Source organism: Saccopteryx leptura, chromosome 3 (genome assembly GCF_036850995.1).
Source record: "Saccopteryx leptura isolate mSacLep1 chromosome 3, mSacLep1_pri_phased_curated, whole genome shotgun sequence".
In the NCBI taxonomy this organism is placed as follows: domain Eukaryota; kingdom Metazoa; phylum Chordata; class Mammalia; order Chiroptera; family Emballonuridae; genus Saccopteryx; species Saccopteryx leptura.
The window spans coordinates 108,526,004-108,540,570 of NC_089505.1; the positions used below are offsets into that span (position 1 = coordinate 108,526,004).

General features: G+C 50.3%; 1 protein-coding gene across 1 annotated transcript in view; it reads right to left on the bottom strand.

Annotated features, from left to right (window-relative positions):
- Positions 1-13,921: 13,921 nt before the first annotated feature.
- The window catches only part of CSMD2 (CUB and Sushi multiple domains 2), a 597,382-nt gene continuing 596,736 nt past the window's right edge, over positions 13,922-14,567 (bottom strand). Inside the window, exons 69-70 of the mRNA XM_066375796.1 lie at positions 14,281-14,419; positions 13,922-14,113 (exon numbers count right to left, since the gene is read on the bottom strand). Of these exons, the coding sequence (XP_066231893.1) occupies positions 13,954-14,113; positions 14,281-14,419 (299 nt within the window). The 3' untranslated portion in view covers positions 13,922-13,953. The remainder of the gene's footprint in view (positions 14,114-14,280; positions 14,420-14,567) is intronic.

Below are 14,567 nucleotides of genomic sequence, written 5' to 3' on the forward strand. Positions count from 1 at the left end.
ATTTGTTTTTCTCCTGTAAAAGTTTTGCACTCAGCCCCCAGGCTGTCCTTACATTTGCCGTCATTTAAGGGCTTTTTCAGGGTTTGAGCCAAACTGGTAATTTAGGGGATTAGAGGCAATCAGTGGTCCTGCGCGGTGATCCCAAACCTGGCTGTGCCTTCACCGTCTGTGTACGCACACTGCATCAACACAAGCCGCAGATTCTCCAGCATAGCAGCTCTTAGTTGGGGTGTGTCCCCAGAGAGCTTGAGACTGGTGAGAGAGAGCTATAAATGAGAAACTGGTCTAGAGCAGGCCACCATGAGCTCAGCAAAAAGGAGGAACAAGTTATATATGACTCATATTACTAAGTCATTGTTAATAATAGCAAAAATAGCTAGTAGTGAGATTTTGCTCTTCTGTAGGCTCTGTGCTAAGCACTTTATGCAGGATCTCATCTAATCATCGCAACAGCCCCAGGCGGTAGGTACTCACATTCTCCCCACTTCCCAGAAGAGGAGCTAGGCTTGGGAAACTTCTGGAGATGGCAGAGGCTGGATACGACCAGATCTGTCTGTCCAGGGCCTGAGGTGCTCTTACCGCCACAGTGAATCCCTTTCCCCGTCAGGGCAGGGAACTCGGGCGCCACAGTCTCAGGGAACTTTCTGAATTCCTTTATGAATTCTGAAGGTTCAGGGTTGGGATACTCAGAACGGCAGTGCTCTTTGAGTAAGGGTGAGTGATTACCAGAGCACTTGATGTGAATTTCCATCTTGACACTAATGTGGGTAAGAGACATAGGTGGGTTGAGATTGGGACACGTATGTAGACAAAGCGATGAGACTGCTTTGCTTGGGAAAAGGGGTTTAGGAATTTCCCTTTTCTCTGGGAGTCAGTCCTGCTTGTTGTTACCTTTGGGTAAATCGTGAAGTTAAAACTTATAGAAACCCAGGCTTCCTCACCAGTGTTCAGTCATGTCTGTGTTTTGGTTAGTGGCCCGTTCCCTCTTGGCATGGCAGAAGCCTTGTTCCCGGTCCTCAGGCCGAAACCAAGGCGAGGGGGGTGGGGAGTGGGTGTGTGCGGTTCACCACTGAGAAGGCTGTGGTTCGGTCCCACCTGGGCCATCTTGTCCCAGGCCTAGCCCACACTTTCTCAGTGTTGACTGTTGAGACCAGCCTCCCACACCGATGGGTGAAGTCCGAAAGGGTCGCTCACACAGGATGGTTTTCTATTTTTCAGTATTTCGGCCTCTAGAATTTCTTCTTAGGAGGGTTTTAAAATGGTGACCAAGGACTTCGGATTCCATAGGATTTTAAAGGAAAGCCCCTTTCCTGATATCTGCCTGTGACGTGGGGGTGCCAGCCACACCCTGGTTGTTTCACGGACTTGGGAAGTCCCTATCTGGTAACGGATGTGATGGAACCTTGACGAGTAAACCTTTCTGTTCATACGAAGTCGGTGGAGAGATCTGCAGTCCTCTTCTGTGGAGAGCACTCCTTAACCCTGTCCTCTGCTTCCCCAGAACCAGCTAACCTGGGATTACTGCCTGTCACCTCCTTCCCAGCTTCCCTTTTTGGCTCCCATATCTCTGAGGGGCAGGGGTTGTGGGTGAGCCCTGGACGGTGTCCAGCAGATGTCAGTAAGTGCAGTGATAACAGGAAACAACCATGCGAGCTGAGAGGCAGAGTCCTACAGGAGGGGAGTGGGGAGGAGAGTTCCAGGGCCAGCAGAGTGCTGTGAAACCACGGATTCAAGCTGAGGGTGGGACCTGAGTTCTTAGCACTGTTGGGGTGTGAGAGAGGAGGAGGGGTGTGGTGGGGAGCTGAGATTGGGGGGCTGCTGGGTCAAGGTCAGAGGACCTCCTGTCTGAGTGAAGCTTGGACACCAGGCCAAGGGTGACGTGGTTGGAAGAGGATGTCACAGTCTAATAGCTGAGTGGCACTTGGTTATGCTGTGGTTCGGAGGATACTGCAGTATCCCAGTTAGAAGATGGGTCTGAATCAGAGCAGTGGCTGGATTTGCGAGGTTTCCGAGGCAGAGTTGACAGCGGAGGAGAGCTAGAAGGCCTTGGTGGCAGGATGGGGCATGTCATTCAGAGTTGGGAACACAGAGAGATGCACATGGGGCAGGAAGGCAAGAGTTGGTGAGTTTGGTTTGTGGCATTTTGAACTCGGGTGCCTGAGGGACAGCCATGTGGCAGAGTGCAGCAGGCATTTGGATATCTGGGCCTGAAGCCAGGGGACAGGATAGGACTAGAGAGTTATCTGTGCAAGTATGCTAATCAAACTCGAGAGAGAGTGTTCAATCAGGGAAAGGGGGCGAGGATAGAACTCGAGGAGCACCAAATGTAGAGGAAGACGCCCCTCACAGGAGACCTAAGCCCTGGTCACCCTCCTCCTGCCCTCCTGCCATCTGGACGCTGCCTCCATCGCTGCTGACGCCTGCGTTCTCAGTGTAGTCCCGAGCCTTCTGGACCCTTCACTGTGGAGGCCGAGCTGAGCTCTCTGTCGAAGCAAGGTGGTGGCCCTCTCCCTGCTCAAGTGTCACTGTCTCCCTGCTCTTGACACTGTGCCACCTAGAGGGCGAGGGCCATGGGAAGGGAGAGTAAGAGAGCAAGTTCATCTCTAAGGCTGGTTCTGGTTCTGGTTCAGCACTATGGAACCAGAGCCCAAGGAAGAGAGGAGCCTCAGGCAGGGGCTGACTGAGCCGTTGTCACTGAACTCTCCTGAGCCACTAGGGCCCTACTTTGGTGCTAGGTGACATGTGGCCCCCGGGGAAAGGCCTCTGCGCCTCCTTCCACGCACAACACCGCCTAGCTTCAGTGTCTCGGGAGATCACAGACCAGAGTAGTTCTGCTTGTTCAGAGGCAGCGGAGACCAGCAAGAGGCGGGTCAGGGTGGTGCTCTGAGGCTCTGAGAAACTTCTCTGAAACCCTCCCTGCAGATTTCACCTGAGGGGGCGGGGGTCAGGGCAGGAGAACACTCACAGTGCCTGGTGAAGAAAGGGCTTGTCCATGACCACGCACGAGGTCCCCAACCCAATCCCACTCCTGAAGTTTCCCAGTAATTGATGGTGGAGGTAAGGCCAGCCAGGCCGAAGGTCACACTAAATCTGTGGCATGTCCTGGGGGATGGGGAAAACAGGGAAGCACGACAATTTGTGGCTGATGTTGGCTTCTGACCACGGAGTTAAAATGGATGAAGTTTTGGCCACCAGGGGGCGCAGAGATTCAAGGTCCAATTCTGAGAACAGCGGGCTCTCTCAGTTTGCAATCTGTGTCACTCCCTGGCCTCTGTGTGTTTGGCTTCATTTTCATGTCCTTGTCCCTTATTTTCCTCTGAGAGTATGTACATCTCTTAAAGCCAGTCAAATCCTATTTAGGGATAAAGTGACCTAATAATTAAATGATACTGATTAAAGAGAAAAAAATAAAAAGAACTTGTTTGGGATTTTCTGGCATCTTCCTGGTTACACCAAAAGTGTGGAGGAAGAGAGGAGGGCAAGTCAGCGAGACACAGCGAGGCTGTCAGCAAGGAAGGGCCCACAGTCTCACGCTCCTTGTGTTGAATTGCCACCTGCCTTTCCCTGTTCTCTGGGATTGTTCAGATGGGGCTGGATGCACATGACCTGTCAGTCACTGCATTTTCCCCGTAACAGATGGCCCTTTGGTCTGCTGGCCTCCTCCACACTTCTGTTTTGCTCTGCCCCCGGGGTGTCTGTGCTAGGGAATCCGAGGTCTCTGGGACCTGTAAGGCAAGGATGATTACAGATGAAAGGAAAGGAAGGTGTCGGCAGAGGGCTGATCTTCTGGCTGTCCTCATTTGCTTCCCAGTTCAGGAACAGGACTGATATACTTTGTGCCCAGGAAAGTGGGGAGTGGTGGGGGTCTTTATGGGGACTCTCTCCCCTACTTCCTTTCCCCATTTTCTTCAGGTAGCACCTGGAAGACTTTGTAGCTCAAGGTTGAAGTTTTCTAATAAATGTTGACCTGATCCTTATTGACTAGGGTCTAGGTAACTACCTTTTAGATTCGGTTGTCCTTGAGTTATGACTGTAAATTGGGAGTGGGAACAGGAGAGGGAGGACGGAGGGAGAGATTTCCGTTTGACATGATTTTGATCAGAATCCACCGGAAACTTTCTTCCTATAGGAGTCAGCCTCTCAAGTGTAGGTTGCAGTAGTGGTCAGAATGCACTAATGGTCTGCACGTCTTGGGACAAAGATGTCATCTGGGAGGAAATGAGTCGTGGTCTCCCTGAAGGAGAAGCTTCATGGCTTTGTTTACATGCTTTCATGTAAATTCTTTCTAGCAATTCAACAGTGAGCAGATCCACAGGGCCGCCTTCCTGGCAGACAGGACGGAGGCCATGGACTCCTCCTCATCATGCCCTTTCTGTTAGCCTCGGTTTGACCACAGGTGCAGCAGAGCCCAGAGCTCACTCACAAATGTTGAAGTCCATTAAAACTGACCAGCCACCTCAGGCAGGAACAAGAATTCTTACCAATATAGATAGCCAGTGAGCTGGCCAAGACTAGTACAACTGAGTATCTAATACCAGGAGAAAAACCCTACCTGAGGGGCATGCCTTGTGGCCTGGGGCTGGCTATCTGTTGGCCCCATGTCCATAGACTACTGGGTGCTCATGATGCCCGAGTTCTGGGCTGGACCACGGATCTGACTGGCAAGGACACCCAGTCCCCAAGTAGGCAATGGGAATCACCAGGTGAGCTCTGGGCATCCTTGGGGTTGGGGTCTGAAGAAGAGATGTGAGAGTTGCAGGGCTCAAAAAGCTTGAGGAAGAGCCAGGTCAGGGGCCAAGGCAGGATGGAGAGAGAAGGGGTGGCAAGTCAGAAAGGATGGTGGGTGGGTGGAAGGGCAGAGAAACAAAAAGGGAGAGAAGGAGCAAAGGGACAGGCAGGAGAGGAGGCAACCAAGATTGGGGGATAGGAAGATAAGAGGTAGAAATAGGGGCAGCTCTGGGTGTCCTGTGAGTGGAGAGGGGAATGGGGCAGGTAGGACTGGAGAATTGGAGCAGGTGGAGGGTGACGTGAAGCAGGGAAACAAGAGGCAGCTTCTTCAATGTTCCCAAGTTAGAAACGGAGGCTGGGCCCTGGCCGGTTGGCTCAGTGGTAGAGTGTTGGCCTGGCATGTAGAAGTCCCGGGTTCGATTCCTGGCCAGGGCACACAGGAGAAGCGCCCATCTGCTTCTCCACCCCTCCCCCTCTCCTTCCTCTCTGTCTCTCTCTTCCCCTCCCGCAGCGAGGCTCCATTGGAGCAAAGATGGCCTGGGCGCTGGGGATGGCTCCTTGGCCTCTGCCCCAGGCGCTAGAGTGGCTCTGGTCGCGGCAGAGCGATGCCCCGGAGGGGCAGAGCGTCGCCCCCTGGTGGGCGTGCCGGGTGGATCCCGGTCGGGCGCATGCAGGAGTCTGTCTGATTGTCTCTCCCCGTTTCTAGCTTCAGAAAAAAAAAAAAAAAAAAAAAAAAGAAACAGAGGCTGGGCTGCCTGGGTCAATCACTATTCTACATCCCTTCTCTGTTCCAGTCTCCTGCCCAGACTCCATAGTAACCAAGACTTCTGAAGCCCACCTTTGTTGGAAGGACTGTGCCCCTGGCCGCCCTCTCAGCCAGAGGCTGCTCACCTGCTCCTGGCCCATTCCTTTTGGTGGGGAGCCAGGGCTCCCTGCTCGCTCCTTGCTGCTGCCTTCACATCATTACTCGTTTCTTTCCCTTATTCATATAACCAATAATTGAGAGCTAATAGCTATAAAGGCTCACACTTAGTAAGTACGTGAGGACCAGGCACTCTGTGAAGGACCATGGAGGCTGTAATTTCAGCCTCACCATAGCTCCAGGGGATACTGTTGTGAATATCTTTGTTTTGGGGCCACAGAGGCTCAGGTCACACAGCTAGTTTTGTGGCTAAGCCCAGATCCCAACTCGGAGTTGGCTAGGGCCTGCCCTCTTAACCATTAGGTCATTTCAAAGGCAGCTCCTTTGATGCTAATCCCACTCACCTGTATCACCTCTCCCAGTCTATGTGAGCCCCCGCCTCTTAGAGAACGTGCTCCTGCATTCACTGAAGACTTCCTGGTTGGCATCTTCCTTTACACCTCGATTCTTGTCACCGCCCTGGCCGACTCAGCCATCTACAGTGTGTTCGTAAAGTCATGGTGCACTTTTGACTGGTCACAGGAAAGAAACAAAAGATGATAGAAATGTGAAATCTGCACCAAATAAAAGGAAAACCCTCCCAGTTTCTGTAGGATGATGTGCGCATGTGCAGATGATGACATAACACCGTGTATACAGCAGAGCAGCCCATGGCCATGTCAGTCGAGATGTGGACGGTACAGAGGAAAGTTCAGTGTGTTCTGTGGCTTGCTAAATTCGAATCCATGACCAAAGTGCAACGTGAATATCGGCGTGTTTATAATGAAGCGCCACCACATAGGAATAACATTACTCAGTGGGATAAGCAGTTGAAGGAAACCGGCAGTTTGGTGGAGAAACCCCGTTCTGGTAGGCCATCAGTCAGTGACGAGTCTGTAGAGGCTATACGGGATAGCTACTTAAGAAGCCCTAAAAAATCTGTGCGTGAGCCCACACCGAACTGCACTGAATAGGTATGAAACTGGGAGAGTTTTCCTTTTATTTGGTGCAGATTTCACATTTCTATCATCTTTTGTTGCTTTCCTGTGACCGGTCAAAAGTGCACCATTACTTTACGGACACACTGTACAAGAGGGGCATACAGTCTTTGACCTCATGGGTGCTCCTGCCACTCCATCTCAGCCATATTTGTCCTTGAACTCCCCCCTCCCCCCTTTCATATCATCAGTTGGACTAATCCAAGACACTAATCTCTTCTGAGCTCCTATCTGCATACCATGTGCTTGGCCTCTCCTGTGGGACTCAGCAGGTCCATGTCAATCTTCTACGCAAACTGGTTCCCCAGCCCCTGACCCCTTTCTTTCCCACCCCAGTCAAGAGTATTGCCATCCGTCCAGCTGCCCAGGCATTTAGAGTCATCCTTGAGTCTTCTCTCTCCTTTGCCTGTATTTCCAACCACCAAGGCATGTGAAATATATCTTCAAAAGATATCTTGAATTCTCCCATTTCTATCCATTCCCATTGCTACTGTCTTTATCCCGACAAGCGTCATCCCCACCTGGTTGACTAGTTAGCAGCTGCCTCCTAACTAGTATTCCTACTTCCACTTTTGGCCCTCTTTGACCCAAGCTCCAAAAGTTGCACGTTAAGTTTCCGGTCAAGATGGCGACATAGGTAAACGTGGCACTCCTACAACCAATCAAAACCATAACTCCAGTCCAGAACAGCCATCAATCAGAACTGCCTGAAATCTAGTTGAACGGAAGTCTTATCATTAAGGAGCCGCTTTATTGAGACTAGTAGGAGGGACAGAGATGCTGAACAGGCAGGTCCTACACCCATGTGTGGTGGTTAAAAATCAGGAGGGATATCCTCAATGCAGAGGTCCCACCCCCCGAAAAGCAAGGAGTCCCACCCCCACATTCGGCCCCCCAGCCCAGGGTTGCAGAGCAAGGAAGAGAAGTCCCCATCATTTCTGGCTGTAAAAACCATCAGAGATTGTGGCAAGGTGACATGGACAGCTCCTGGAGTCCCAGACAGTTCCTCTTAAAGGGCCCGTGCATGGACTTACTCAGACTCACTGGCTCTGAGCTCCAGCGCTGGGGTAACAGCTCGAAAGGCACCAGGGACATACGGGGAGGAATTGAATTGTCCGGCATCAGGAAGAGCTGGAGGAGCAGCTCTCACCGAGACAGAAGTGCTGGCAAAAGTCATTGTTCCTTTTCTGAGTCTTCACCCACAGAGTCAGCAGGCAGGCACCATATTTGAGCCTCCATCAAGCTGGCTAACACTGTCAGCCCCGCCCAGGTGATTCCCGGAAACCCCACTCCACCCAACTTTTGGCCCCACCTGAGCCATTTCCAGTGGCTTTTCCGTTTATATGGTCTTAATTGGCTCATGCTTTGGACTTGACTAAAATCTCTCAAACAAGCAGCATCTGGCCTCAGCATGCCCTGTGCCTCTCACTAAGTGGCCCAAGCCCAGCACTAGCGGCAGCTGGTTCACAGCCTGTCCTCTACCGGGCACCTCCAAGCCCAGCAATAGCAGCCATCTGCAGGTCACTTTGTAGCTCATGCCGGGTAGCCCTGGGGCAGAACACTTGTGGACCTTGACCTGCGTCTCCCCAGAGGCCTCATAGCTAGCATACCCATGGATAGTTTCAGATCATGTTGAAGTACCACCCAACCACCTCTGCAAGTGACATACTCAAGGGGTGGACTCAATGGGCACCAGAGCTCTACTGAAGTTAGTCCTGCTTGGTGGGATCAGCCCTTACACAGCTGATCCTCCACAGTGGCCACAGCCAGTCTTCCCAGCTGATGGACCAGGGCGGTAAATCCCTCCCATTGACATGCCAACAGCAATTCAGGCTCAACTGATACAGGAGGGTGCACACAGTCCACAGGAGCTGTGCACCTGGAGTCTCCAGCTCCAGTGATTGGGGAGACTGTGCCACTGGACCCTACAGAACACCTACGACATCGGCCACTCGACCAAGTCTGGAGATGTAGCAGCTCTACCTAATACACAGAAACTAACACAGGGAGGCTGCCAAAATGGAGGAGACAAAGAAACATGTCCCAAATGAAAGAACAGAACAAAACTCAAGAAGAAGAACTATAAATGGAAACAAGCCATCTACTAGATGCAGAGTTCAAAACACTGGTTATAAGGATGCTCAATGAACTAGTTAGCCAGAGAGAGAACTAGCTATAAAGGGAAAGGTCCCCCTCTTAACCATTTGGTTCCTCTGAAATACATTTCTTACAAGAAAAGCAAGATAAATGACTTTTTCCCCCCTTATATTTACTGGTTATCAAAATAATGAGCTGCTTCCTTAGCAGTTTTCATAGGTGACCAATGAAGTTTTAAAAAAATGCTTTTATGAACTTATATTTACCATGTTTCCTTCCACTGACTTTACTGATTTCATTATTAGTTTTCTTACTATTGATGCTTGCATTGTCCCATGATTGTCCATTGGAAGCTCTTCAAAGTTGGTTCTTGACTTCGAGTATTCCTTTTTCTTCTTCTTTTCTAACTGTGTGTGTGGGGTCATGTGCCCTGACCAGGATTCACTGGCAACCCTCATCTGGGGATGATGCTCTGCCCATCTGGGTCATTGCTCTCTGTTGCTCAGCAACTGAGCTAATTAGTGCCTGAGGTGAGGCCATGGAGCCATCCTCAGCGGCTGGAGACAATGTGCTCAAACCAATTGAGCCATGGCTGTGGGAGAGGAAGAGAGAGAGAGAGAGAAAAGGAGAGAGAGAAGGGGAAGGGGAGGGGAGAGAAGTAGATGGTCACTTCTCCTGTGTGCCTTGACTGGGAATCAAACCTGGGACTTCCACACACTGGGCTGACGCTCTGCCACTGAGCCAACTGGCCAGGGCCCTGCTTCAAGTCTCTTGGATATATACTCAGAGGAGGCATTGTTGGATCATTTATATAGTGATTTGAATTTCTTGAGGACCCTTCACACTGTTTTCCATAGTGGCCATACCATTTTACATTCCCACCAACAGTACAGGATTCCAATTTTTCTACATCCTCAGCAACACTTTGTTTTTTGATAGTAACTATTCTAATAGGTGTCAGGTGTTATCTCACTGTGGTTTTGATTTGCATTTTCCTAATGATTAGTGATGTTGAGAATCTTTTCATGCGCTTATTGGCCATTTGTATATTTTCTTCGAAGGGAGGTCTGTTCAAGTCCTTTGCCTATTTTTTAACCAGGGTTATTTTTTCTTTTGTTATTGTAGAAGTTCTTACATATTCTGAATATTAACTCCTTATCAGTTATGATGAACAAATATTTCCTCCCATTCCATAGGCTGCCTTTTCATTCTGTTGTGTCCTTTCATGCACAGAAGCTTTAAATTTTAATAATGTCCAATTTATCTACTTTTCCTGTTTTTCTTTTTTCTTGTACTCTTTTGGAGTCATATCCAAGAAATCACTGCCAAATCCAATACCATGAAGATTCCCCTCTACATTTTCTTGTAAGAGTTTTATAGTTTTAGGTCTTATGTGTAGGTGTTTGATCCATTTGGAGTTACTCTTGTGTATGGTGTATCCACTACCATTGTTCCAAACACATCACAGGAGTTTCAAACACATCCCAGAGGCAGCACAAGGCAGTTTAAGGAAGGGATTTCCACATTGGCTTTTAGCCCCAAGTAGGTCTTTCCTCGCCTCCCCCAACAAACACTTGTCCCTAGCCATGAAAAAAGACATAAACATGTAAGAAAACAAATGCAAAAATTTATATTTTATTTGAATTCAAAAAATTTAAAATTGCTTTCAAATTCAGGAAAGTACCATAATGCAGGACCCCAGGGGGAAGCCTCATATACAGAGACAGATAAATTAAATGTATATACTGCAGACAAGCCAAGAAGGGGCGTAGATTACATATTTACAGCACTGGAAGTTTTCTGAAAACCATATTTATACATTTTATTACATTTACAAAAAAGGCTTCCACTACCGTTTACCTACAATAATGAAAAAAAATTTACACCTTTTTTTTCTTTTGGTACTGTACAAACTTTGTATAATAAAAATATATCTCTGTACAAAAGATTTTTTGTGTGTTTTTGTTTTACTACCCCCCTCCCCCCCTCAGGGGATGTGATGGGTATGTGGTGTGAATGGAGGGTCAAGGGTCTAGTCTGCCCTGGTCCCGCCCAGGCGGAAGGAGACAGCCAGAGGGGGGAGGGGCGACGCACAGCAAGGTGCAGGGCGCCTTGCCAGCACATGCTCCTGGGGCATCTCCTGGGACTTCGCCAGGGGATCCAGGAGCGGGGGCAGAGGCATGGCTGGAGGAAGAGTCTACTGGTTGGTCTGAGAGGAGTGTAAGAAGCAGGAAGGGAGAAGCCACAGAGCTTCCCGCATTTGTTTCCAGGGAGACAGAGATGAGTGCGTGTGTTCCTCTGGATTGGCCCCTGCCGCTGCCAATCCCAGTGGCGTCTCCTAGAAATACACTTCTCACTTTAGCTAATCTCTACGTTCGCCAGAGCTTTTCACTGTTTCAACCTAGACCGTGCTAAAGAACCAGGTGTGCCCATCACTCCACTCCCATACGTTTCTATTTGTCACTTCAAAATGTGATACAGACATCTGAGGCCAGCCTGTCACACAGGCACACGTGTTTAAGCCCCTGGGGACCATCCCAAGGACTGAGAAAGTAGCTCTAAATTTCATAGTTTGACTCCTAAACTCTTTAGATTCCCAACAATAAGAGTTAATGAATTCTTGTATAGAATCCATTAATGACCCCAGTGTGATGAAACTCAAATCAAACTCACTTGCAAGGAGCTGGAGAGAATGTGACTTTCATCCACTCTGTCCTTGTGACTCAGGAGTGCCCAGGTCCTTTGCCTGCTGTGGCAAGGGGCTGCTGGAGCCAGGGGTCAGCACCAGCTCCGGAAGGCAGGTACAGGGTCCTTGCCTTGATGCTGCCCGGTGGAGAGAACAGAACCCAGAGGGGACACGTGCGTCCCCGCCCTGGCCCGACAGCCCTAGCCACAGATCTGCTGTAGATATTCACCTACTGCTCTCTGTCTTTGGTGCCCTTTCTAGACCCGGGTTTCGGGCAACCGATGTAGTGGACTTTGGAGTTACAGCCATCTGGGTTTGTATCCTGGCTCCCCACTGTGCTGTGGCTTACATCTCTTCACCTTTCTGGGCTTCTGTTTTCTCACTTGTAAAATGGGAATAATAATTCTTGTATTTTGGGTTGCTGTCAGCCCAGAAATCAGATACCTCAAGTGTCAGGCGCAGAGAGGAAACTCATTACACTGTAGCCATTAGTTATTGGCCACTGGGGTAGGCTTGCTCTCCTGTCCCTTGCAGGACCTCCCTGATGTCTGCAGACTTGGCCTCCGTCTGGGCCACAGACTTGTTCCTCTTCTTTGACAACTGGCAGCCAGACTTGACCTCAGGCTCTGGCCAGATTCCCTGCTCTTCTTCGCCAGTGCTGCCTGGAACCCAGACTGACTTTTTCATTCACTGGGGTTAGAACGCAATAAAATTATGTTGGAAAAAATGAACTGATTTCCAAACTATTCTTAAGATGTTTTTCTGCCCTTGGGGTAGTCCTTGCTGTCATTCTGCAGCAAGGACAGTCTCTCTTGCTGTCATTCTGCAGCGGGGACGGTTCATCTGCAGATGGCTGGTCTGTGTCCTGCCCACCGCGGATGCATCCGGATAACACAGTCACTGCGTCCTGACCGACTAGCAGCGCTGTTGGTTCCACTGCTGTTGGCGCTTCCTCCTCGTCACCTCGTCTCTGTGTGTGGGGAGCAGGCCACGGGCATCCTTCACACCCCTTTCTCTGTATGCTTCTTGGTCTTTTCCACAGAATCATGTGGAGGTGTGGAGGTGTGTGTGTGTGTGTGTGCGCGCGCGCGCGCGTGCTCAGGCCCAAACACACACACCCGCGCATCCACAAGCTGCTCTGCTGTTTGAAATCCATGAGCTTCCCTCCTCCATCTCAGCCCCCTTCCTTTGATGCCCCAAGTTAGGGCACAGTGGGAGTCCTCTTCAGGGTGGCGGGGTAGGTGCGGCAGGGTGAGGGCCCAAGTCCCAGCAGTGGCAGACACGGGCGGAGGGCAGACGAAGATGGACACTGGGCAGTGTGCTCTGGAGAGCTACTTCCTGTCCCCTGGAGAACTGGGAACAAAGAGATCACAGCGGAGTTGATCAAACAGGAGAGGCAGGAAGGAATAAAGGGGAAAGAATTAAAGAAAATTAGTTGCCTTGATCCTTAACTTTGATTTTTAATCTTCCTAAAGTAAGGGCTGGTGGTAAGGGTCCCTACCAACCCACAGCGGAACAAGTGTTTCCTGGAGGTCCTCTTTTCCCCTGGCGGGCGGACTTATCCATCAAGCACAGGAGACCAGGGCCTAGGGGCCACCATGCTTTCAGGGGGCCAAGAAGATGTTTTCATTTTAGTTTCTTTCAAAATCAGAAGGAAAAATGAATTTAATAATAATGAATCTGTAATAATGAATCCTGCTTAGATTATAATCGTCTTTATAACCTTGTTATAAAGTATTTTTCATATATATATATATATTTTTAATGGAGGAAGGGGTCCGTGAAAGTCCTAACATAGCCCTGCCTCCTCACCCCTACTCACTGACCCCACAGGCCTCAAAGATTTCCCTGTGTGGGGTTATTTTCATGTCAGCTGTTCTTGTTAGGCATGGTCTGAATGGATAACCTTGTCATTCATTGTAGATGTATGTGTGGCTGTTCAAGGTGGTTTCTATGCACCTCATCCCTAAGCCAAGCAGAACCTTCTCTGTTCCAGTGCTGGTAGACCGGATGTGGGCAGAGGGGCCCTGCTGGAGAGCTGGGGGCCGAGTGGAATGTTCCCAGGCCCTGGAGGCTGGTGAGGGGCAGTGCTGGGGGCTTAGCCTGGGAGCCACTTACCCCAGATGACCCAGATGGCACACAGGTAGCTGAGACCCAGCAGAACCCCTGACATGGAGTGGGGGTGGGGTGTGTGCAGGTCATGGGACATTCTTATTTTTCTCCTATTTTAATAATTCTGCAGCTCAAAGTTCAGAGTCATTACTGATTATCTGTAAGCCCTGATGTTTGTCACCAGAGGAGATTTTACTTTTTCTTTATTGCATCCCATCTGGGAGAGTTCTGAGTAGGAAAACGTCAAGATGGAGCTTAACGATAAAATCTCACAAGTCTGGCATGTTAAAATGATCCCACTGGAGTAATTGCTCCTCTATCGTTAAATACTTGTTTAGGATAGATGCTGAAGGGTGCCCGCCCCCGCGCCCTTCTCACCGGCGGCTGGAGACAGGGCTCTCGGTAGCCGCGCGTGGCAGCAGGCCTGGTGGCTATACTGCTGTACACACTGTGCTGACGGTGAACTCCGCCTCGGTGGCCATGATGTCTGTGGGCTGGATGTTGCGGTCGTACATGGGGTTCTCGAACGTGGCCCGGACATTTGTGTTCTCGTGGCCAGCATAGCCATTGTACGGAACTTTGGGTCTTCTCCTGGGAACAGGAGAGTGACCAGGACATAAAAAGAGGAGAGACTCAGGGGTTCAAAGTAGGGCAGAAGGAGAGGGAGGTAGAGAGGAGGGGGTGGGCTGGGGTCCAGGATAGGGTCTGGCGTGTGTCTTGTCATCCTCCCGCCCACACGCCTTGTTCCTTCACTGTACCTGTGCTTGTAGAGATAGAGCACAAAGCCTGCAATGATGAGGGCGATGAAAGGCACCAGGATTGCGGCTGCCACCGAGCTGCTGTTGGAAGCAAAGTGGCGGCCGATGGACTCGGGGTCTGACTCCAGCAGCCTGAGGTCTGCAAGTCCCAAAGCATAAACCTCAGGTCACGGAGACACAGTCTGAGCGTGCGTCCCCTAGCGGCCACTATTGGGAAGTGCGGCTGCGGCTTGGGATGTTACCCTCTCCATCCAGCTCAGCTGGGAGAGGCCTGGGTGCCCAGAGTC